Source organism: Equus quagga, chromosome 7, assembly GCF_021613505.1.
Source record: "Equus quagga isolate Etosha38 chromosome 7, UCLA_HA_Equagga_1.0, whole genome shotgun sequence".
NCBI lineage: Eukaryota > Metazoa > Chordata > Mammalia > Perissodactyla > Equidae > Equus > Equus quagga.
This window is the reverse complement of record NC_060273.1, coordinates 44,810,784-44,836,461: the sequence shown is the minus strand read 5'-3', so window position 1 is coordinate 44,836,461 and position 25,678 is coordinate 44,810,784. Positions and strand designations below refer to the sequence as shown.

Here is a 25,678-nt window from a genome sequence, read left to right as displayed (position 1 = left end):
CCCCTTTCAAGACTGACTGAGTCCTAACTGAGGTGACCCCTCCTGTGGGTACCCTCAGTGATGCTGAGTGAGGAAAGAATCTTCTCTCCCTCGGCCTATCCATTCACTGTGCTCGCAAGGGCTCCTTGAAGAAGAAGGGGCTCCTAGACCCTCCAAGGGCTGGTCACTGCCCGCAAGGCTCCCAGAAGTCCATCTTCCTCTGACCAGCCCACATGCCTGATGTGCGGTGTGGCCTGCAGTGGCCACATCACCTCTTTGCTCTGGATACTCGTGCCAGCTCACGACCGAGTTCTCCTCAACAGTCAGCTGTGTTTTCCAACAAGGCTGCCAGGGCTTTGAGGGTGAAGATAAAGACACAGACCTAGAGCTGGGTGTGTGGGGAGGGGTCCCTGCCTGGGGACCACCTCTGCTATGGGATACTTCTCCCAAAGGTCTAATAAGCAGGGCGCTGTGTTAGAGGAGGGCCTAGTAGGGCTGTAGGCCCCTCCCCAGTGTAGGAGCCTGGGGAGCTGCTTTCCACTGCACAGACGGCCAAAGGACAAGAGAAATGAGCCCCGGGGGTGCTGTGAGAACTTCCCAGGAGGACAATGTGGGGCTGGCAGAAGGAAAGAGGGAGCATTCAGGACAAAGGTCTGCAAAGAAGCCCTGACCTTCAGGATCTTTATTCCGACTTTCTGGAGCCATGCCCCTAGCCCTCACCCTGCCAGCAGGTCAGCAGGTAAGTTCCTAGCCTGACCCCCAGGGAGGAGGTCTCGAGCTGGAATGCAAACCCAGCTCCTCAGGAAAGCACCTGTGCCCCTTCAGGCACAGTGTGGGTGATACCTGACACCTGCCCTCTGCTCACATAGCCCCTGGGCTGTGTTCTGCCTGCAGGTACCTGACTTCTAGGTGAGCTCACTGGCAACAGCCTGTGCAGGGAGCTTGTCTCTTGGCCTGGGAGGTTAAGGGGGTCCAGAGCTGGCACCTACTCTGTTCTCCCCGTAGCTCCCTCCCTGAGTGCCCACTGGCAGGAGCACTGCTCTTGGGTGGACACTGGTCATTGGCTCCCTGGAACTCACTTCCCCTTTTACCAGCAGCAGCTCTCCATTTTCACCTGGGGGCACATCTTTATCTGCTCTGGCCCAATGCTTTGTGGACTCTGAAGGCCTGGAGTGATGGCCCGAGCTAATTAGCATTTCCCACCCTGAATTCAGGGGGCTCCAGGGTGCTGCGTCACCCAGTCACCAGCGAGGAAATGCAGTGGTGACTCTACGGGAAATGTTAGGATGAGCCAAAGAGGATGCAGGAGCTGCTGCCACCATCCTGGTACCATACGTGGCCTGGGAATGACGCTCTCTTGGCAGAAAGCCACATCCAGTTGGCGAGAGGCTGGCTCCGAAGAGGGGTGGCAGGCCGCACAGACTTCTCGGCTTCATAGGCTGGTGAGCCCCCTTTGGCGTGCTCCAGCCTGGGCTGGGTTTCCTGACTTTGCGCTCTCCTGTGGGCTCTGATCTCCCCAGCCATGGTCCCATCCACCAGGGCAGGGGCAGCGGCGATGGACGCGTTCCTGTAACACTCCCCTTCTCTGTGCTCCTTACGTGAGAAGCCTTGCCAAGATTGTGATGATCTCACAGGGAACACATGTTAAACTCATCAAACTGTACTCTCCAATAGGTACAGCACATTGCATGTCCACTTCACCTCAGTAGAGCTGTTCTTAATAAAAAGGGGGAATAAAGAGAACTCTGCTAGGTTCACGCCCACAGGCCACCCCTCTGCACCTGGCTGGTGTTTTAGAAATGGATTTTGGGTCCACTAGAGTACATTTTCATGACAAACTGCTGGCACCCAGAGGGCACGACCCCAGTCCAGACCAACAGCACCCTGATGCTGAGATTCTGCTTCCCGCCCAAAGTTCTCCAAAGGCATACGGACACAAATGGACTTGCAGGCCACAGAGAACCTCAGAGAATCAGAAATCTCAGTGCCGGAAAGGAGACTGCCTCAAGGATGAGACTCAGCAGTACCCACGCTGCAGGGACGGGCCATCCCGGCGTGACACAAGCTTGCAGGCCATGCCACCTGGGAATCCTGCATTCCCCAGGCCAGGCCCTCTCCCCTTCCTCTAGGGAACCATCACACACAGTTGTTCAGGGCAAACCTCCCGGACCGCCTGCTCTCCTCACTTCCACGGAACAAGACTTCTGTGTAACTGAGCAAGCAGGAGCAATCTGAGGACCGCTCACGGCCACCCCACCTGCCTAGCTGCCCGTACCTTGGCTGTGCATGCCAGGCCCGCTCCTCCCACCTCCAGGGCCCTCCTCAAGCACCTGCCCCTCCCCTGGACTCATTCCTGTCAGCACAGAACCGTGCTGTCGTTGTCCCTACAAACTCTCCTTTTTCTTCGGCTTTGTGAAAGTCCATCCAGCTGTACACTGAGAATCATGCGTTCAGTGTATATACATTATACCTCAAGTAAAAAGGGACGCTCCCAGCGCCCCCTCCCCACCAAAATGACGCTGATATTCTCAGGTGACCTTTATACAAAATTTCTTGAGAGAGTTGCCTAAACCCACTGTATGCTTTTCCCTCTCAAGTTTCTTCCAGTCTGTCAGAGTGCCTGTGTATGCTGACAACCATCTCTGTACCTAGCACCTGGGTGCCTCTGTTCAGGGGCTGTTGAGTCTTATTATGGCAACGCTAAAGTCAGCAGGCAGCCCTCTCCTTCCCCTGCCAATGTGTACGTTAGCGTGATGTAGTTTGACTCTTAGTTAATAACGTGATCAATGAGTGCATGCTACTTCCCACACCTTTTCTCCCATGTTTTCACCGTGCTCTAGCTCCGTCATCTGAGCAAATAAAGTCACATACTACATATCACCTCTCTCCTCCTGATCTGGTCTTATTTCTACCATAAATACATTCAGTGTTCACCCCTGACCTTCTGCCAGAGCTTCTCTAACCGTTTCTTGGTTGTCTGAAGGTTGCTCTCTATTAGATTCCCCAAAGCTGATTCCAGACCCCTGGAATCCCTGTGTGTTCCTGCCTGCCTGTGGTCCTTCTCCTGAGGGCAGTTTGCTGGATACAAAATTCTTGGGTCATAGCTTTTTAAAATTGTGTATCTTACAAATGTCACTCTTTGTATAAAATGTTGCTATCAAAGTCTGATGCCTCTCTGGTTTTCATTCCTTTAATGACTTGGTCTTTTTTGACTGGTTGCCCCAAATAATTTTTTTAATCTTTGAAGTCCAATAGTTTTACTAGATCCTATCTCAGTATTGCTGATTCTGTACTGATTTTCCCAGATGTACAACATGCCCTTCTACCATGCAGGTTCAATCTTCTTTTGTGTTCAGAAATGTTTTCTTGACTATTAGTTTCTATCAGTTGCTACTCCACAGCTTTAGTTTCCTTTTTTTGGGGAACTACATTATACATAAGTTAGATCTTCTTCCCCTGGCTTCTTTATCGCTTCTCTTGACTATTTTTCCCTCTTTCTCTATTTGTTGGAATTTCTTTCTACTCCATTTCCTCCCATCTCTTCCTTATCCCTTAATGGATTTCTGTGGGGTCCATTTATTCTTGCGTTCTTGCTTATATGACATTCATTTCTGAAATATTTCTGTACTTTTTCTTCTTTCCTGACACCTGTCAACTCTCTTTTCACATTTTTCTGTTGACTAGTCACTTTATTTTTGACCTTTCTAATAATTCTTATTTATACCATTCTTTAGTAGTTTCCAGCATTTTTCTAATTATTTTTAGATCATTTTGAAATATTAGGGTACAGTTTTCTGGTGTGCTTTCATTGTCTGTGGAAGGTTATTTGGCTGGTGTTTTCCCCTGCAGTACCTTTCTATAGAATGTGATGATGACTTTCTCTGTTGCTCACGTGTAAATGGCATGAATTTTTCTGTACTTTCAGGAGGACGTTGTACATATGGGATAGATGTGGGTCAGGGTGGCTTTCCCAATTGCACGGTTTGAGGGTCTGTCTGCTGTCGTCTCTCTGTGTAGCCCTCTTCCAGGACTTCCTGAGGTCCATCCCCTCTAGTGACGGAAGCTTCTCTCTCTCCCCTTCACCGCTCAGGCTTCCTGCCCTGCTTGGTCCAAGCTATTTTTTTCTCAGGGATCCTCTTTCCTTTGGAAGGGAGTTTTTGTTGGGTGTTTCAGATCCTCAAGGGCTTGGGCGTAGCATCCTCTGATCTTTGCTCATCCGTTAGTGGATTTCCATGTTTCGTTTTGTTCACTTATCTGTAAACTGGAGCCTGAAAAATCTGCTCGCAGTTTCTCTGGTTGTTTCTCAGATTCACTTGCTGAGGTTTCTGTTTAGTGAGTCATCTCGGGGTGGGGGTGGCGGGTGTTTTTGGTGATTCTGGAATCCCCAACTCCTAGGTCTGTCAGACCCTCTTCCTCTCCCCTCCACTCCCTCCGCGCAGCTCCTCATTCTCTGTCTGGACAGACTGTTGCTGCAGTTGGTGGTCTGACCCACCGACTTGCAGGCTGGGGCTTGTGAGATGCCTTTCACCTGGTTTTGTTGAAAACGTTGCTATGGTCTTTTCTTTGACTCTTGAAGTTGCTCTGTGCATCTTTATGAGGAAATCTGGTAAGATTTTTAAATTACTCTGCCACTGCCACCTTGTCCCAGTTGAAGGCCACTCCAATCAGCCTTTTCTTCCTGTCTTTCCATGGAACAACTCTTGTCAAGGCCACCAGGGCCTCCTTGCCATCTCCAGTGGTTAGGTCTTAGTTCTCACTGTTCTTGACCTCAAACTTCATACATCTAAAATGGAATTCTTCCAAACCTGCTCTTCCTGCATCTTCTCCCTGTCGTTAAATGGTCATTCTTTTCTCTAAGCTGCTCAGGCCAAAACCACAGCATCATCTTTTTGTAAACCCCACTCTTTCTTCCATTTCTTACATCTAATCCATCAGTTCTCAGATCTGCCTTCAAAATGTAGCCTATACACTAACACTGAAACATCCAAAAAGGAAATTAAGAAAACAGTTCCATTTACAATAGCCCCCAAAAGAATAAAGTACTTAGGAATAAACTTAACCATGGAGGTGAAAGAGTTGTACACTGAAAACTACAAAACACTGCTGAAAAAAATTAAAGAAGATCCAAATAAATGGAAGGACATCCCATGTTCATGGATAGATTAGAAGATTTAATATTGTTAAAATGTCAGTACTACTCAAAGTGATCCACAGATTCAGTGCTATTCCCTATTAAAATCCCAACAGTGTTTTTTACAGAAATAAATACATCCTAAAATTCACATGGAATCCAAGGGATCTCGAACAGCCAAAACAATCTTGGAAAAAGAATGAAGTTCAAAGTCTCGTACTTTCTGATTTAAAAATTTACTGTAAAGCTACAGTAGTTAAAACAGTGTGGTATTACTGTAAAGATAGACATATAGACCAAGGGAATAGAACTGAGATCCCAGAAATGAAAACTTGAATATATGGTAAAAAATTTTCAACAAGGGTGTCAAGATTACTCAATGGGGAGTGGATGGTTTTTACACATGGTGTTGGGAAAACTGGATATCCATATGCAAAATGATGAAGCTGGACCCTTACCTCACACCATACACAAAAATTAACTCAAAATGGAGCAAAGACATAAATGTAAGAACTAAAACTATAAAACTCTTAAAACAAAACATAGTGTAAAAGCTTCATGATATTAGATTGGCAATTATTTCTTGGATATGACATCAAAAGCATAAGTAATAAAACAGATAAATTGCACTACATAAAAATTAAAAACTCATGTGCACCAAAGGATACAAATCATCAGAATGAGAAGGCGACTCAAGGAATGGGAGAAAATACTTACAAATCATATATCTGATAAGAGGTTAATATCCAGAATATATAAAAAACTTCTACAACTCCCCAACAAAAACAAGCAACCTGGTTAAAAAAATAGGCAAAGGACTTGAATAGACATTTCTACAAAGCGGATATACAAATGGCCAACAAGACATGGAAAGATGCTCAACATCACCAATCACTGGGGAAAGGCAAATCAAAATTACAATGAGATATCACTTAATGTCCATTAGAATGGCTACTGTAAAGAAAACCAACCAGAAAATAACAGGTGTTGGCATGGATGGGGAGAAATTGGAACCCTTCTGCATTGCTGGTAGGCATGTACAATGGTGCAGCCACATGGAAGATGGTACGGCAATTCCTCAAAATACTAAACATTGAATTAGCATTTGAGGGGCCGGGCCAGTGGTGCAGCCGTTAAGTTTGCACATTCCGCTTTGGTGGCCCGGGGTTTGCCAGTTTGGATCCCAGGCACAGACCTACGCACCGCTTATCAAGCCATGCTGTAGCAGGCATCCCACATACAAAATGGAGGAAGATGGGCACAGATGTTAGCTCAGGGCCAATCTTCCTCAGCAAAAAGAGGAGGGCTGGTGGTGGATGTTAGCTCAGGGCCAATCTTTCTCACGGAAAAAAAAAAAATTGAATTAGCATTTGACCCAGCAATTCCACTTCTGGGTATATCCCTAAAAGAACTGAAAGTAGAGTCTTGAAGAGATGCTTGTACCCACACATTCATAGCAGCATTATTCACAATAGCCAAAAGGTAGAAGCAACCCAAGTGTCCATCAGTGGATGAATGGATAAACAAAACGTGGTCTATATATACAACAGAATATCATTCAGCCATAAAAAGGAAAGAAATTCTGATACATGCTACAACATGGATGAACTCTGAGGATATTACGTTAAGTGAAACAAGCCAGTCACAAAAGGACAAATACGGTATGATTCCTCTTACATGAGGTCCCTAGAGTAGTCAAGTTCATAGAGACAGAAAGGAGAATGGTGGGTGCCAGGGGTTGGGGGAGGGTGGTCTGGGGAGTTTGTGTTTAATGGGTCCAGAGTTTCAGTTTTCCAAGATGAAAAGAGTTCTGGAGATGGATGGTGGTGATGGTTGTACAACCGTGTGTATGTGCTTGATGCCACCGAATGGTACACTTAAAAATGGTTAACTTTATGTTATGTGTATTTTACCACAATAAAAATATATAAATATATGTATATATATACACATATCCTGAATTGGACCAATTCTCACCAACCTTGCTACCATTGCTACCACCCTTGACCAAGACCCTATCATCCTATGTCCTGACTACTGCAACAGCCTTCCAACTCATCTCTGCTTCTATTCTTGCCACTCTCAAGTCCAGCTCTGTCCAAGAGAAATATAATGAGAACCAGATACATAATTTAAAATTTTCTAGTAGCCACATTAAAAAACATGAAAGAAATTGGTGAAAACTAATTTTAATAATAAATGTTATTTGATCCAATATACCCAAAACACTATTTCAACATGGAATCAATGTAAAAAATGATCAAAATGTTTTACATTCTCTTTTTCATACTGAATCTTCAACTTCTGGCATGTAGTTTATACTTGTAGCACATTTCAATTTGGACCAGCTGCATTTCAGGTGCTCAAGTGTGGCTTCTGTAGTGGATAGCTGCACCTCAAATTGATTCTCAATATGGTGGCCAGACTAATTCGATTAAAACATAAATAGATTGTGTCTCTCCTCAGGTCAAAACCCTCGAACAGCTTCCCATCTCACTCTGAGTCAAAGCTAAGCGCTTACAAAGGCCTACAGGCTTCACACGATCTGGCTTCCTGCGTGCTCTCTCATCTCACCTCCGACACTGGTCTCATTTCTCTTACTAGCCTGTACCCAGTCAATCTTGCCTCCAGGCCTCTGTACCTGCTATTCCCTCTATCTCGAACACCCTTTCCCCACATACGTTATGGCTTGGTCCTTTACTTCTTTCAAGTTCCTGCTCAAATGCCACTTGATCAGGGAGGCTGCCCACAAACAAAATAGATCGAAGACAGCCCCTCCTTCCCAGCACTCCCAAGCCCTTGTCCCACTTTACTTGTATCCATGACCCTTACCACTCCCTGACCTCCTGGATGTTCATATGCTGTCTATCTGTCTCTCTCAGCAGAACATAAGCTCTGAGAGGCATGGATTTTGTCTACTCTGTTCACTGTTGTAATCTTGGTGCCTAGAACAGCACCTGGGACCTAACGGGAGGGAACAGAAATGTGTGAGGGGAACCAATGGAGAGCACTTGGAAGGGGCCACAGTGCTCACTCTGGCCTGTCAGCCCTGTCATTTGTGGTGTTGGGCCTCATAAAGGCAGCTCAACAGTCCTGCTCATGTCCGTTTTCACCCAATCTAACCTCATTCTTTCTCGAAATCCCAGATCAAGCCCAGGCCCCCCCAAGAAACCCTTCTTAACGTCTCCAGTGCACACAGATTCTGCCTGGCTCCTTCCCATCCACTCCTTATCTACTGAATAACTTCTGAGCATTGATTACAGGGGTGGAAAGTTTAAAGGCCTTCGTGGGCCAACCAGGTGGGGCTCTGGGGAGCTGGAGGGCACGTGCCACCACTTGGTTCCAATGCTACCCAGTGCGAATGAGGGCCCGTAATGCCAGGGCTGCTGCTTTTTCCAGAGAAACCAGATATATGGATTTTTATATGGACTCTTCTAAGCATGAAGTGTTTTCACAAATTCAGACTGACCAACAGCAAACACATCTTGTCATATCAAGAAGCAAGGAAGTGAGCAAACATGGCCAGGGTTGTGCCAAAAGGAGTCAGGTGCCAAGCTGAACAAGCTCCCTCTGGTCACGGATGGACTGAGGATAATAACTGTCATGGATCAAAAAATGTCAAGTTGCTTAAATCTGTAAGTTCATATATAATTACACTGAAAAATAAACATAAAAATGAATTGGTCACCTTTGGAGGATACTAGAAAAGCAACTCATCATTTTAACAACTGGTGAATAAAAGGAAAGAACAAAAGATTTACTCTGCCTTTCCTATCTGAACTGTGCCTCAGGCAGCCGAGCGGGTGAGGAGGGCAGTTTCTCAGCAGGAAAGGGCTCCGGCTAATAAACAGAAGGAGTGATAGCATTAGGGAGCCATCACCTTGCAGCCCTACTGAATTGCTGGATCTGGCAGTGCACCTCCACAAGCTGTACCAGCACACGAGATGACCAGGGGTTGGATACCCCTTGGTGGGAGCACACAGCACCTTAATCCTGCTCAAGAAGACCTGCCCCCCAAACACAAACAACTGAACCTGAATCTGACGTGGATCTCACTACTCAACCACCAACTCACAGGAAACAGGGACAAAGGGAGCCGATACATGCCTCCAGGGGAAGCAACCAGCAAAAACTGGACTGTGAGAACCTTCACAGCAAAAATGACCCAATTCCTGCAACAAAATACTGCAAGAAAAAGAGAAAGAGCTCAGGGGAGCAGACGTCTGTAGATAGAAGAGATTTATGGGACATATCAACCAACAGTAATGTCTGCACAACCTCTGTGTACCTCAATTCAAATGGCACACCTGCATGTGGGAAATGTGAGCACAAGTATTTCATAGTAAGGAATTATTATTAAGTTTGTTGGTATAATAATATTACACTGAAGTCTTTAAAAAGGGGGTCTTTCCCTATAAGAACCTCAGACTAAAAACAGATGGGAGAAACCCCAGTTGAACGAAGCCGAGCCGGATGGGCCTGAACAGCACGGCTCCTGCTCTCCGAGCACAGACATCCTCAAGGGACGAAGCGAAGATGGCTGGTCAGCCAGAGGCTCTGTATGTGAATGGGACTCATGGCAGGCAGGTGATGCTCAGGACTGGGGTGCATGGCCGGGTGGAGAGGCATGTGACCTGGGGCAATGTGTGTGTGGCCCAGCCACCTGAGATGGGGACTGGGTTAGGCTCTCCACCCAGCACCCAGTAGGACCCTGCCTAGCCCACGGCCCACAGCAGACCTCACAGGGGGCAGGCTCCAGCACAGATGCTGATGGCTGCCACAGCTCTTCTCCTGGCCCTGACTCCCCTGCAACCCTGCTGCTCCCAAGGGGTCCCCTCACCTCTGGAGCCGGGTCCATGGCACTGGTGTTCCTCCCCCTGCCGCTGCTGCCCGGCTGCCTGGATGGTGTCCTCTGGAGGAAGTCAGAGATCTTCTGAACCAGGAAGCCACGGTCTCTCAGGTTGGCAAACAGGAAGGTCATTTTGCTCCTGGTGCTAATGGACAGAGGGCTGGGCAAGACACTGGAACTGTCGGCTTTTTCGACAATGGTCACCTAAGAAGGCAAAGACAGTTTAGGTGTATCTTGGGACGTGGAGCTGGGCAGTTTTGTGAATATGAGAGCACAGCAGCCTCAGATGGTCCTCTCTGGGGCACAGTGCAGGGAGTGGACGGGGGGGCTCTCCGGGCCCAACCTGACTCATATTCTGACTTTGCCACTTGCTGCTGGTGACCTTGAGCAAGTTCCGTGCATGTCTAAGCTCGTTTTTCACCGTCGGTGGGGGCGAGCACATCAGCCTTGCAGGACTGTCATGAAGATGAAGATGCAGAACGTAAAGTGCTGAGCCCAGCTACTGGTCCTTCTGGCTTCCCAAAGATGGCCAGTTTTCCCCCACGCTGAAGCACGCAGAGGAGCCCACCTTGCACAGCCGTCCTAAGCACTGGTGCCCAGAACACCTGCTGACAGGTGTGTCCTCGGCCTGGCTCTGACCCCAAGGCATGCAGACAGAGCAGCAAGCCATGGAAGACACAGCATGGTCTTCAGGGGGCGCCTCTGCAGAGCCTACAGCCCAGGGTGGGGGCAGAAAATGGGCATGCAAATGAAGCACAGTCACCAGGGCTGAGTAGGGAGGCCGCTGGGCTGCTTCGCGCTGAAGGCTCCTCTGGGCAGATAGCAACTGAGCTGAGACCTGGTGCAGCCAGGTGAGGAACTGGGGCAGAGGGCTGGCAACCACCCTGAGGAGGGGCCGGACTGGCCAGATGGACAAGGAAAGGCTGGAGAAGCTGGGGCAGACTGAGTGAGGGTGGGTGGGATGGGGCTTGTGAGTGTGTATATATATGTGAGTGTGTAGGTGTGTGTGGATGTATGCGTAAGAGCATGTATACGTGTGTGTGTGTGCATGTGCGCATGTGCATATGTGGCATGCATGTGTGGTGCATATGTGTACACGTGCATGTCTGTATGTGGGGGTGGTGCATGTGTACATGTACCTGTGTATGTGCATATGCATGTGAGTTTGTGGTGTATACGTGTGCGAGTGTGTGGTATGTGTACATGTGTATGACTGTGAGTGCGTGTGCCTATGCATGCAAGTGTCTGCATGAGTGTGTGCTGTATGTGTATATGTGAGTGTGTGCATGAGTATGTGTATGTGTTTGTGTGCACACATCCATCTGCATGTGTGTGAGCTGAGGTCTGAGAAGGGGCAGATGGCTCACGACAGTCTCTCAGGTCACAGCAGGCAGTTGGGGATTCTTCTAGTCACAAGAGAAGAACCTGGGGGATTTGAGGCAGGGCACCACATGCTCTGACTGACACTCTGAATTACGTTGGCTGCTGTGGGTGGATGGTCCTAAAGGGGTTGGGTGCGGGCAGGACACTCTCGAGGTGGCCCAAGCAGACGACAGTGTCCTAGTGCAGAGGAAGGGAGGTGACCCAGAGGGCAAGCTGACAGGACGTGCTATGGCTGGGATACAGCCCGGTCAGAATCAAGGGTGGCTTCCACCTCTCACCCAAGAGGATGGATGGAAGCGGCACTGCCTCCTGAGGTGAGGATGCAAAGAGCATGTGTGGGACCGCAAATTCAGGGGCCCACTGGACACACGAGTGCAGCTGGCTCTGAGGGAGGAGCCCCTGTGAAGCCCCTGGCTAGGGTGCTGAGGATCGGTCAGTGCTGGGCCAGGCCTCCATCCTGACCAGCTGCAGAGACCCATCCCAAGAGGATGACGTGGTCCTGCTCCACAGCTCAGCCAGAGCCCTCTGCCATCAGAAACATCAGTACTCAGCAGCAGAGTGGAGCTGTGGCCTAAGGAGACCCCTTAGCTGGCCCCCAGGCCTCAGGGCCAGGCCAGTACAGCGCCCAGCACCAAGCCACAGAACTGGCACCAAGAGAGAATGTGGGGTCAGGGGCTACCTCTGAGCCCCTCAGTCTGGAGCTTCTGGAACTATGGCTCTTTTGAGTTCTTTGTGTCTGACTTCCCTTGGGGAAACTGAGGCAGCACATTACCCCACACCTACTCACAGCTACACCTGCAACTCAGGGCACTGTACAAACGCCACGGAGGTCTTGTTGCTCTAGGTTTTTAATAACATCAAAATACTGTGATTTAGGTTATAACTGAAGAACCTCATTGTACTTCAATAATTAATGAGCCAGTCTGCCTTGATAGGTCGTGAGAAAAAGGAGACCTTGGGACCTGCCCTGACCTTGGGGTCAGTGCCTTCCATCCAGACGGGGGCCCTCTCCCTCTCTGTCCACACGCTTCACTGCAGCACAGGACAAATGGCACTGTTTCCACCTGGATCGCCATGGGAGCCCAGGAAACCCGAGAAAAAAATACCTTTGACAGGTGAGAGCCGACCCCTCCCTCTCACAGCTAAGAGTCGATTCTACCCCTGACAGGTGAGAGCTGACTTCTGAAGACTCTGCTGGAGCCTGAGCCACAGCCAAGGCCAGTGTTGGCCTCTGAGAATCACATGGAGGGGCATGTGCAGTCAAAGTCCTCCAAACCCAGTCCAAGCAGGGCTTTGCCGAAGTCCAACCTCAGGGCCGGCAGGCAGGACTGACAGACACTCACCAGCAGGAGGCCCCTGGGCTGACCAGGGAGGTGTGGGTCCTCTCTGAAGTTTCCTTATGTCCCATTGTGAGCTCTCCTGGTGTGCCGAGGTCCCACCCTGTCTCCCCACTAGGCAAGGTGAGGTGACCTGAGGGGGCATTCAGTGCACCCACTCCTGAGGGGTTGGCACAGGGCAGGTACTTGGGAGGGTGCTGACTCGCCACATGCCTGCCATGTGGCCATCACTGAATGCCAAGTAGCCATTCCAGCCAGGGATTCCTGCCAGGTGCCCCACTGAGTCAGGTCAGAGCCAGCTGGGGCTGGGGCTTACCTCCCGCAGGGGTATGATGAGGTGGCACGCATCCTCCTCCTTGCTGGCAAAACAGATGTAGTTGCTGGAGATGAACATCTGGCCAGGGATGTGCAGCTTGTTGAACGGGGTCCACAGGGTGCAGCCTGTGTGGCCATCTAGGCGCTCGTCCTTGGGCAGCCGGAATGTGGCCCGGTAACACTCATTCTTGGCTCGGGCATCCAGGTCTCTGGAGAAACCAATGGGACCAGAGTCGGGGCCAGCACACCCAAGAGGGGCCTCAGGGCCTTGGTTTCCTAATCTGATTCAGGCTGTTGGGGTCCTCCCATGAGCAAGTCATGCCCAAGAATCTTAGAGTTCAATAAAACACGCACGTGAATGGCCAAGTATAATGTGAGACATTTGTATGACCAGCAGAGGAGCGGTCAGCCAACAGCATGCCATTGAAACCCAATGGCTGTAGGAGGACAGCTGGAGGCGACGGGCTGTGACATGTTGCTCGCTCAGTACTGCAGGCAGGCAGTGCCCAGTGCCTCGAGGTTTCCTGTCTCTGCTTGCACGCCTCTGCCCCGAGGCAGCTACTTCTCACTGGGAAGACCCAGCCCCACCTAGAAACCCAGACCAGGACCTCCTGACAGGCAGTGTGCAGACTAAAACCCACGAGGCTGTTGCCTGTCTGACAGCTGTATGAGGTGGCTGCCTGGTGCCCTGCTCCTCGCCCCTTTGGTGGCTCTGTTCTCATAAACATCTCTTTCGACAGGCCCACGAGGACTGCCAGAAGCCTGAGCAGGGCCTGATGGGCACACCCTGATGGACAGTGCCCAGCATAAGTGTCAAGTCCTGGTCCTGCTTACTTTCTTTCTGGAAGGTTCCAAAAGCAACCTTGTCACTTGCATTAGGAGAGTCACATCCTTGCGGATGGTGTTCTGAAGGTGCATCCCAGAGTCTGGGCCTAGGCCAGTCTGAATGTCACCCAGAAAACGGCGGGCAGGGATGAGGTTTCTGAGCACATGGATATAAATCCATGAACTTCTGAGCTCCCAGCCAGCCTTGTGGGTTTCCCGTGAAGCCACAGTTGAGGAACGCAAACAGAAGTGCTGGGGGCAGGGGCCACTATCACTCATTCCTCTGTCTGCCAATACCCACGGACAAGGCAGCAGAGACCTCAGAGGTGCACACGAGGCCATTTCCTTGGTTGCACTTCAGCTCCAGGCCAGGGCACTGGGTACCATGGCTACGAGGGGCCACTGGCCAAAGGGTCCAGGAAGAGGTGTCAATTACTGTGGGATGGAGGCTGTCCATCCTAAGCCTGGATTCACCAAAGCCTTCCAGATGCAGCCTCTGGGGGAACCCTGACCCAGGTGGTGGGCAGGGTGGTCCGGCAGCCACCTCACACCCTGGCTCCACCACTCACTAGCTGAGGGGCCTTGAGCAAGTTACTCAACCTCTCTGTGCCTCAGCTTCCTGTCTGACACCAGTGAGTGTAAGGGTACCTCCCCATCCCAAGGCTTGGAGAAAGAACACAAGAAGCACTTCCTCCGCGTCAATGGCAGGCCCCTCAGGACAACTGCTCTGCGAATCCCTTGGTGCCCTCCCCTGCTATCCAAAACTACCCCTTTACCTGACCCCTTCCCACGAGGGGAGCCCATGAGGGGTGAGGAGGGCGGGCCCCTCTCGCCCTGGGGGCAACGCACCGCTTCAGAGCCGAGATGTTCCTGTGCGGCCGAGAGGGCCTGGGCAGCGCCTTGTCCTCCAGGAAGCCCTCATTGTCCAGCAGCTGCCGCATGGCCAGGTTGGCCAGCTGCTCCATGAGCTTGAAGGTCTCGCCAATGTTGAGGAACATGGAGAAGAAGAGCTCCTGGTCCCGGGTGTCGACACGGATGCTCTCGGGGAAGAGCAGGGTGGCATTCTTCTCCAGCCGTGTGACATCTACCCACTGTACCACCAGGCTCACTGGACACCCGTGGGGACAGACACACCAGTGAGTCACATGGGCAGGGCGGGGCTCAGGAGTCCCCCTGCACCCAGAACACACGCAGGGGAGCCACTCTCCGAGGGCAGCATTTACCACGTGCCCGCCACCTCCCCGTGCCCAAGCCTGGCTGTGCCGGGACACACACTCCACGAGGGGAAATGGAGCCACTGCGGCCCCCACTGCATCTCAGGCCAATCCAGTGCTCGGCCCTGAGAACAGATGGTGCAAACGTTTGCCCCACAAATGGCTGCAGGACGACACAAATGGAAGTGCAGAGGTGAGCTAGCTGACCCCGGCCCCGAGAAGCCCATCTGGTGGGAGTACACTGATGTGGGAACAAGTCACAACATGGTGTGACCAGCACAGAGAGGACACCGGCACCTGACTGATGAGGAGGTGCGTGGCGGGGAGAAGGGTAGGGGAGAATGTGACAAGTATGCATGAGGCAGAAGGCCTTGCCTGGCTCAGGAGGGGAAATACTAGAATTGGCTGGAGCCCTGGGGGCTCCTTCTGGGAATGACATGGCACCAGAGGGTCCTGGCTGTCATGAGGAGTCTGCCTCATCTCCCGAGGCCAGGCTTCCTGCAGGGAGGGACCTCCAGTAAGTGGCTGCAGTGGCACATGCCCAAGGTACCACGTAACCTGGAGCCATTCAGGGACACTGTGTGCCCTCAAGTACTCAACTCACAGAGGAGAGGCCCTGTGTAGAAAGTCACTATGTGAAGAGCCGTGTCGGTGCAGACGGCCATGACAGGAGCCCCCAAGAGCCAGGTGTGTGCTGGCTCAAGTCTGGGCGTTCCTGGTGTGGGCCACTGAGGTGGCACTGGGTTTTGGGGAGACCCTCTGGTGGGTATGTGGGGACAGAATGTCTGGGGGCTGAGAGGAGGGAGACCCCTCAGGAACTTCAGTGGTCTGGAGAGGCCGTGAACTTTCCGGACGTCAGAGGCACTGAGGATGAGGGACCAGTTGAGGGCCTGGGGGACATGGGGGACGTGGGTATGCGGGGGCGCCCCCACCGCCCCCACCCGCTGGCCTGTGCTCACCTTCCTTTCCCAGCAGGAAGGAATAGAAGCACAGATGGTTGACGGACAGGTAGAGCCAGCCCTGCCGTGGCACGCGGCCCTTCCAGTAGCTGCAGGAGTAGTAGTTGACCAGCTTCTCCCCCTCAGGCATCCCGAACTGCTTTCGCATCTTCAGCTCGGCCTCCTTGAATTTCCCCGGGTCTTCGTCTCCCTGGGGCTGCAGGTTCTTGTTCTCTTCCGCGATGATACCCTGGAGGAGGACAAGGGGACTGGTTTATGCAGGCCAAGGGTCCCCACAGCTGAGCCAGGCAAAGGCGGGAGCAGAGAGGCCCAGGGAACCCCAGTGGTGGGACCAGGATGCTTGGATGCCAGCCCAAGGGCCACAGCATGGGCAGGCCCCCTTGGCTGATCTGGCCAGTGCATTGTCGACACACATGGTCGGACAGATGCCAGGCAAGTTCCCTCAGCTCCCTGAGCTATTATCACCACTGGCTCAGGGCGGCGACTTTTAAAATAAGCATTTTATTTATTTTTGTGCAAAATTTCTGAAAAATATAATATGTAAACATGGTAAAAAATGCAATTGGCAGAAAAATGTCTTCAGTGAAAGCGAAGTCTCCCTCTCCCGCCCTGCAGCTACTCCTCCGGGTCTTCCCAGACCTGCAGGCACTGAGGCAGGCAGCTTTCTCTCTTCCTCTCTCTACCCAAACGGCATCTCAATGTGGCACTGTTCTGTGAAGTGCTTTTCCCATGACAACATCTTGGAGGATGTTCTGTGTTAGACAGTCCCCTCTGCCTCCATACACCAGGTGGCTCCTGCCTCTCACCTCTGCCCACAACCAGCTCAGCACCCATGGACCAGCTCAGGGCCCACCTGGCTCAGCGCACATTTATCTGTGTCCTGCCAGCATCTTCACTGGGCTCAGGTTACCCAGAGACATCACCCTGGGCCACAGAGCCAGCCCCAAACCTCTTGGGGTAAAAGAGGTTCTTAGTACACTCGGCTTGAAGTGTGCACACAGATTTTCTGGAGGACGATTACTCAGTAAACTAAGGGAACTCAAGGCCAGGGCATGGGGCGGGCCTGCTGTTTCTGCCAGACCTCCTGGCGGCCTTGTGTCCCTTCCTCCATGGGCAGGGAGGATAGCCAGCAACTGGAGCGAGGACCCAAAGGTGGGGTATGCTCCGATACCCCTGATCTCAGGATAGCCAGTACTGCAGTGGCTGTGATCTCCACGTCTTCACTCCCTCAAGCTGCCTCCGGTACTCCCTGGAATACTCCTGCAGGAACTAGCTCCACATCTAAAAAAAGGCTCTGCAAAGCGCCCTCTGCATTATTAGCATCCCCTCTCTCCTGGAAAACACTAGGTGGGCTCTGGACAGCCTGTAGGTCATCACCAGTTGCCCTGCCCCCCAACTCCCTCCAGCTGCACCAGGGAGACCCTAAAGCAGGGAGCAGAGGGGCTAACATGGCCTGCTCTGCATTTTCCACCTGTCTCTACTCAAGAGTAATGGTCCCACCAACAGGAATGAGCTGGCCTGGCTCATAGGGCTGGGATTTCCTGTTTGTTGCCTGATAGAACCCAACTATAAAAATCACTGGGCAGATTTTAAATTATTGATTCAATTTCTTTAATAGGTTTAGGCATATTCAGGTTCCCTATTTCTTCCTGAGTCTCAATTTAACTTATACTATGTGGTAGGCCAAATAATGGCCCCCAAAGATGTCTACATAGCAATCCCGAGGACCTGCGAATACGTTACTTTATAGAGCAAAAGGGACTTGGCAGATGTGATTAAATAAGGACTTTGAGATGGGGAGACGATCCTGGATTATTTGGGTGAGTCCAATACAATCACAGGGGTCCTTATAAAGAAGGGGACAAGAGGGTCGGAGTCACAAAGGGGATGAGACCACAGAAGTGTGCAGAGAGAGACTGACTAATGGATTTGAAGAACCTACACTGCTGGCATCAAAAAAGAAGAAACAGGCTAACAACCAAGGAGTACAAGTGGCTCCCAAAAGCCGGCAAAGGCAAGGAGACGGATTCTTCGCTCAGAGCCTCTGCAGGAGCACAGCCCTGCCACGCCTTGACTGTAGCCCATGAGGCCACATGCAGGCCCGGTCTCAGGACTGTAGAAGGAAGCTGTGCTGTTCTAAGCCACCAGGTTAACAGCAACTTGTTGTGGTAGCAATTGGAAGCTAATACCTATTATTCTAAAAAGTGTCCATCTAGTCTAAATTCTTAAATTTACTGACTTAAAGCTGTTTATGGCACCCTCTCTCTCTTCTTTTAAACTCTGCTTCTCATATTTCTGTCCCAGTGTTGCTTATTTGAGGGTTCTCTCTCTTGTCCTGGATCACTTTTGTCATGGGTTTATTTATATTTTTGGATCTCATCTGTTTCCCTTTTGTACTGTTCCCTTGTTTTCTATGGAACTGACTTCTGTCCTTCATTATTTACATCTTTCTAATTTCCTAGTTTCTCTTACTGAATTGGACACTTGGCTCATTAATTTCCACTTTCTTCTTCTCATACCAGAAAACATAAAATTTATAGCTTAAAATTTCCTTCTGTGTAGTGCTTTGCTGCATCCCACAAATTCTTTTTTTCTTTCCAAGGAAGATTAGCCCTGAGCTAACATCTGCCAATCCTCCTCTTTTTGCTGGGGAAGACTGGCCCTGAGCTAACATCTGTGCCCATCTTCCTCTGCTTTATATGTGGGACACCTACCACAGCATGGCATGCCAAGCGGTGCCATGTCCACATGCGGGATGCGAACTGGTGAACCCTGAGCGGCCGAAGCGGAACGTGCGCACTTAGCCGCTGTGCCACCGGGCCAGCCCCTGCATCCCACAAATTCTAATATGCAGTAGCATTTCAATTATCATTCAGTTCTAAATATTTCCTAACTTCCATTTCTTCTTTGGCCCATGAGTCATTTAGAACTCTTCTGTCTGTTTGTTTAGTTTGTGTGGGCCTGGCATAAAGGAAGCATTCAACAATGTTGCTGTTATTATTGTTATTATTACGGTTATTGCTCAGCTTGCTCATTAGGAGCGTGGAGACTTGCCTCTGCTTTCTTTGCCTGTTTTCCTGGAGCTAGAAAGGCAACACAGGTCCCACCTTGAACCCCAAAGTGCACAGAGAAGAGCTGAGGAACTCCTGGTGCTGCCTCTTCAGGTCTACGAAGTGCTGACGTCACAAAGCCCAAAGCAACTGTGCAGAATGAAAGTCTAACCAGTAAGAGGCCTCCGGGGACTCTAACCTAAGGCAACAATGGAGCAGAAGCAAGACCCACGTACACTCAGATAAACGCTTGTTATGCTGTTAACTATCGCCCGAGAGGAAACAACCTAAATATCACCGTGATGCTGGTTTTTACACATTGGTACACTTTTCATAATTATTATGTGGATAGGTGTAAAATATTCCATTAAGTACACCACATATGATTAACAAGTCCCCTGAATATAAAGTGCTCAGCACAGGACTCATATGAAAAATGCCCGGCTCAGCTCAGTCAGACTCCAGTGGCCGGGAGAAGAGGGGGCTACATGGGCAAGGAGGTCAACTGCCCCTTTCAACACCAAGAGAATGGCAGCAGACTCCTGGTCCCCACCTCTGTAAAGCGGGGTAGGACTAGAGCGTGTAGTCTGAAGAGTCAAGAGGATGACCAGGCGAACACTACAGCCCAGAGCAGGATGGGGACCCAGCAGCAGAAGGCGAGCCTTACATGTATTTTGCCCTTGACGAAGGTAGTGATGTCCTCCTCATTGTCGAAGATTGACAGTGTCTGCAGTAAGTTATTTTCCAGCCACTCCCAGTGTTTTGTGATCTCTTTGCGGGAAGAACCTAGAGGAAGTTTGGTGGAATAAAGAAAAGGAAAATCACAAAATCACAGGCCTTAAACATAAACTCAGGGGCCATCCCGTGGCTGAGTGGTTAAGTTCACTTGCTCCACCTCAGCGGCCTAGGGTTTCGCAGGTTTGGATCCTGGGCATGGAGGTGTCACCACTCATCAGGCCATGCTGAGGCGGTGTCCCACACAGCACAACCAGAGGCGCTCACAACCAGAATACACAACTATGTACGGGGGGCTTTGGGGAGGAGAAGAAGAAAAAAAGAAGATTCACAACAGTTGTTGGCTCAGGTGCCAAGCTAAAAAGAACAAAAAAACAAAAAACATAAACTCAAAGAGATTAAAACAGGCGACCTAATTTGTATATCTAAGTGACTAAAATCTTCAAGCTGCTTCTCTTTTCCTTTTAAACTTCATGTATATAACAAAAGTCATAAATGGTCCCGATAAAAACAAAAAATAAAAACATTCAGGCAGAACTGTAAAGTCCCGCAGAAAGTAAAGTCCCCATCTCCCCCTAGGGCCTAGAGTGAGAGTGATCACTAGCTCCCCGTGTCCTCCTAGAAACAATCCACTCACCTGCAGGTGTGCTTACTTATAAAGATTTGTCTCAAGATAAAAGGACTTCATGTGGCCTTTGATATATCACTGACTAATCAGACACAGCCAGACTTGGCAGGAGTGCCTGCAGCTCTCCTGAGAACTCAGGCATCCACAGGTGGCAGCTGGAGCTTCCCACAGGGCTCCAGGCCCTTGGCTGGCTGGTTTCCTGCTGCGCTGGCCAGACGCACTCCCCCTACCCCTCCACCCCTGGCCTTTGCCTGCCATGCCCCTGCTCCTCATCCCTCTAACATCCCAGCCCCACCCTTGCCTCCTCCAGCGACCCCTGTCTGATCCCTTCAGCTTCTGGCTGGCCCCCAGAGTCTGCCCTGCCTAGGAGGTGGTCCCTGTCCTCCTCAGGGACGGGCCCTTAAAGGAACTGCAGGCCCAGTGGAAATGGAAAAACTCAGACAAGGCAGACCAACACCACTCCCAAAGAGTCGGGCAGCTGTTTTCTCTGCCTCCACCAAGGAACTGGGCAAGAAGGGCCCCAGGAGGAGAAGCAAAGGGATGAGAGAAGGTCTGCCCTGGCCTGGCTCCCCTGCCCTGGCACCCCACTGTTTGGAGTTCTGCATGTGCCTAGGTTTGCACTCAAGAACTGTTTCCTGAATGAATGGTCACAAGAATAAGAAGAGGAGTGAAGGCCTCCTTCTAGCTGACCTTGGGTGAGACGGCTCAGGGACTGGGAGTGTCCAGAAGGCCCAGCCGAACCTGTGACCCATGGGAAGGCCTGCATACATGGCACGGATGGAGCCTTAGCAAGACACGAGTCCAACACAGCTGCAGACATAGACATTTTCAGTGGGCGCCTGATCCCTGGTCACCCCATCTTCGCTACCTGGAAACACTCTTTCACCAGATGAAAACTGAGTCCTGACCCTGCCTTGGCCAGGCCAAGCTGGTCCCCATCATTGCCCCACCCAGGCACCTGCTCATGGCTCTGTCACTTGTCACAGGCACATCTCCGTTCAGGTTGATTTGTTTCTTTACATTTCCCCAAGCAGCCCACCACACTCACAAGCAATTCTGCAGAAAGACCCTTCCCTGTGGGCCTGCGCAAGGATGCCCACGTGAAAATGACAAACCTGGACTCATATGACTTACAGTGAGTAGCACCAGGCGATCAAAATTATCCCAGATCATCCATAGATTACCTTTGTTTTCATTTTCCTTTGCGTTTCTATTACAGGCTCCTTTCTCTGGTTCATGGGGGCCAAAGTCTAGTTGGTAAGGGAAGAGATTTCTTTCTCTCTCTCTTTTTGCCAAGAACCCTCATTCGAATTTGGAAGTTAAATTTGCACATGATGCAACACTACCATATCACTCCCTTTTACACACACGGTCCTGGCAACCTAAAACAGAAGAAATCTTGTCCACACTGCCTGTGAGGATCTATCTGCACTTTAATTATAAATATTTACACATGTGCACTCAAAAGAATTATTGGTTAAAAGGAACCCCATCTTCATTTAGTACTAAGTAAACACAAACTGTGCCATCTCTATGCTAGGTACTGGGAGTACAAGGAATATAATAGTTAATTAAATTATTAACTGCTACCTCTGTTTTAAGAAATTTTCATGGGATATTTTATTTAATTCTTAGAGCATCTTGGAGACAAGTACCATTATTTTCATTTTAAACAATGAAGCTGAGACACAGAGAGGTTAAGTAAGTTGTTGAAAGTCATGTAGCCGGGAAGTGACCCCAATCATAACTCTAACCCAGGTTGCCTGGCTGCAGAGCCAACCCACACCCTCAGGGAACCACGGGTCCAAGAAGAGAGGCAGCAAGCCTTCAGCATAAAAGTGCTGGTGGAGACATGGCAAGTCTAGAGAAGAAAGAAGGCTAAGTACATGGGTCTGGGGAATCTGAGAAGGTTTTCCATACGAGGTAACATTTGACAGGTTCTCAATAGAGCAAGAGGAGGTAAGGTGGACGTGGGGGACGCGGTACGCATACCAGCCAGGCCGAGTGTGGTGCTAACTTCAGGCCCTGCAAGCATCTGGTCTGCCTGAAGGCCAGGTGTGAGCATGGGGGAGAATGACAGAAATGGAGGCAGGCAGACCCTGAAAGTCCTTTAATGGCAGCCTAAGGAGTCAGGATTCACTGGGCAGGTGCCAGCAGGGCCTTGTCTGGTTTGGGAGAGCTGAAGGCGAGGGCATGGGCAAGGGGGAGAGAGGCATGGGCAGAGGCCAGGGCAGGTGAGTATGGGGGCCTGACCAGGGCAGGGCTGAGGGTCTGGCAGAAGTGAGAGCAGGTTAGCGTGCGGCCTAAGCCTAAGGGCTGGGGCTCCACAGAGTAGCAGGCCCCTTCCCAGCACCAGGCCCTGCTGCCCCCAAAGGGGCTCCCACACAGCCACACAGCAAGGCCACGCTGCTCTCTGCCCATGGAGGGGCCTCTCTCACTGCCACGGGCCCTCCCCCTCTGCTCCCTGAGAAAGAACCTCACTAAGACAGATGAAAACCCCGAGGGCCCAGCATAGACTAAAGCATCTCCAGGCACACCCTAACCTCCCTAGGCCCCCTCAGGGATGGTCCCACCCACAGGAAGCCCCTCAGCACCCCACTCAGGCTCTGGAACCAGGAGAGCAGAGGTCTTACTGGGCTTCTCTGCTTGGCTTTGAACAAACTCGTCGTTGTAAGCCTTCATTCATTCATTCACACCAAGGGGAAAGGGGCCTGCGAGGAGGAAGATGACTGCCCTGCCCAGCACCCCTTCTCATTCTGGAAACCTACCGCACGCCACTGTCCAGTAGACCTGCGACTCCTGGGTCTGGTGCAGGATGCGGTAAGGGGCCACTCGGGCGCTGGAGTCCAGCACTACGTCCAGGGTGCCCACGAGAAGACCTGGGAGCAAGGCAGAGAAAAGTGGAGGGTGAGGGCAGGCTGTGTTGAGAGTTGAGCCGGGCAGCAGGCAGCCAGGACTGCCCCCCGCCCCGTGCCCCAGCCGAGAGGGAGAGACACCCTGCATCACCCTCGTCCAAGAAATCTTTACCCTCCAAGGCCTTCAACTAGCGTCTGAGCCCTATCAAAAAGTCCCCTCCCACTTCTTCCTGAAGCTTCTGCACATCCCCGACTCAGGAGCACTGGCAGGCAGAGGCTGTCCAAAGCTTAAACAATTCTGGGAGGCTCTCTTTAAGAAAAATACAAAATTAGGTTTGAAAACAAGTATTTCTTTAGAATAAGGAAGTATAACTTACAAATTAAAAACAAAACAAATACCACATATATCACAAAATCCAGAAAAATAATACAATGTGTTTTATTAACTGCCAGACACATCTCTTAAGATACATTTTCCATGGTATTCCCATGGCATTTTTCATAAGACAATGATTTTGCAACATCATTTTACAAATCAACAACAGGAAGATGATGCAGTCCTTCTGCCAACGAATCACACATTTTTATTATGGAAAGTTTAAGGAAGTTCCTTGCAGCCTCAAAAGTCATGGCTGAAAAGGACGTGCAAATTTTTAGAATTGTCCAATTTGGGAAAAGATTGATCCAGTTTTTTTTCCATCTCTGAACTGAAGCGTTTTAGGGCATTTCTAGTTTTCCTTCTCATCCCATACAGCCATTGTCAATGTCACTACTTCCCCAGCAAATGAGAGGAAACGTCCAACCTTGACCACTGTATCTGATTCACTCCTCTTCATTATCAAGCTACCTAAAAGCCTGTTCATTGTTCCAATTGGAAATTTATTTTTTCCTTTTAATGAACTACTGCTTTTGGTGTGATCTGAAAATATTTTGTTACCATTTTCCTGTTGATGTCAGAATAATTTCTGTTGATTTTATTACTCTTTATTAGTTTTATTACGACTTTAACCCTTGTTTCATATTCCATTTTTAACTATATTTTTCTGTCTAGTCTTTAATTAATAAAATTACCGATTACAAAAGAAGGTACTCTTCACATACACCCGAGCCAGCAGTCTCTAATCTTTCACTTGGTTTAATGAAATGCTCTAAAATGTCTCTCTAAATTGCAGATAAAGGGCTTATTCAAGTTTATCAGCGTTTGGAATACATTTTTTTTCATGTCTTCTTTTGGGGTTTCTCTTCTGGTCTTGGAAATTTTCATCTTTATCCGTTGGCATCTTCACGTTGTAAGACCTGAGAGCTGTTTGTTTTTAGAGATTATGTTTTCCTTTTTCTCCCACAGCCCCCCTGTACATAGTTGTGTATTTTTAGTTGTGGGTCCTTCTAGTTGTGGCACGTGGGACGCCGCCTCAGCAAGGCTTGAGGAGCGGTGCCGTGTCCGCGCCCGGGATCCGAACCGGCGACACCCTGGGCCGCCGCAGCGGACTGAGCCGCTGGGCCACCGGGTCGACCGAGACCTGAGGGCTTTTCACGCGGCGGGCAGCTCGGCATAGGCTTACTCTTCGAGGCAGAGGCCGGGTGGCGCCGGCCGCCCCTCCCCGGAGACGACGGTCCGGAGCCGGGACAGGAGGCCGGCGCAGGGCAGGCCGCGGCAGGGGTGGCAGCCCGGCTCGCCTCAGCCGCCTGCAGCGGGGCGTTCGCCGGGGGAGCCCGTCTCGGCGGAGGCGGAGCGCAGAGGGGCGCGGCCGGGCCCCAGGCTGCGCGGAGGCGCGAGGCGCGGAGGGGCGCCGGTTTCCCCGGGCCGCGGCGGGCGCGGAAGACGCCCCGCGGGCGCCCACAGAATGTCCGCTCCGGGGGCCGGAGGACCCGCCACGCCGGCCGGAAGTCCCGTCCGCCGACACCGGGCCGCAGAGCGGAGCGGCCGGGCTGGGGCGGGGCGGCGGCCAGGCCCGGAGCACGAGCCCCGGTGGGCACTCGCGGGTGCGCACGCCGCCCAGCCTCCTCGGGGCCGGCGGCGTGCCCGGCTCGCTTCCCGGCGGCGCGCGGCAGTCCGGCCAGGCCGCGTCCCCAGCGCCGCGCGCCCGGGGCTCAGAGGGCAGCGGGGGCGGCTCGGCGACCTCTGCTCTCGCTGCAGCGGCAATTCTCTGGTGAGGGGGCAACGAAAGGCGCAGAAGGAAACGTGTGCCCGTGTCCCCTGTCCCTCAGAGCGCTTGGGGAAACTGAGGCGGAGGGCCAGGACCCGGCGACGTCGCCGACATTCAGCGGCGGCGCCCCGCTCCAGGAAGCGCAAGGCGCTCGGCCGGCCGCCGGGAAGCCGCCGGGCACCGGGCGCGGGCGCAGGCCGCCGCCAGCCTCCACGCGGCGCCCCGTCCCCGTCTCCCGCCCGGCCTGCTGCCGCGAGCGCGCCCGCCCGGC

The 25,678-nt window shown here is 51.3% G+C and overlaps 1 protein-coding gene across 1 annotated transcript in view; it reads right to left on the bottom strand.

Moving 5' to 3' along the window:
* TBC1D9B (TBC1 domain family member 9B) overlaps window positions 1-25,678 on the bottom strand; it is a 41,705-nt gene that overhangs the window by 15,495 nt on the left and 532 nt on the right. The window contains exons 2-8 of the mRNA XM_046667760.1: window positions 24,750-25,407; window positions 23,174-23,284; window positions 19,710-19,828; window positions 15,993-16,221; window positions 14,669-14,927; window positions 12,996-13,203; window positions 9,951-10,163 (exon numbers count right to left, since the gene is read on the bottom strand). Of these exons, the coding sequence (XP_046523716.1) occupies window positions 9,951-10,163; window positions 12,996-13,203; window positions 14,669-14,927; window positions 15,993-16,221; window positions 19,710-19,828; window positions 23,174-23,284; window positions 24,750-25,407 (1,797 nt within the window). The remainder of the gene's footprint in view (window positions 1-9,950; window positions 10,164-12,995; window positions 13,204-14,668; window positions 14,928-15,992; window positions 16,222-19,709; window positions 19,829-23,173; window positions 23,285-24,749; window positions 25,408-25,678) is intronic.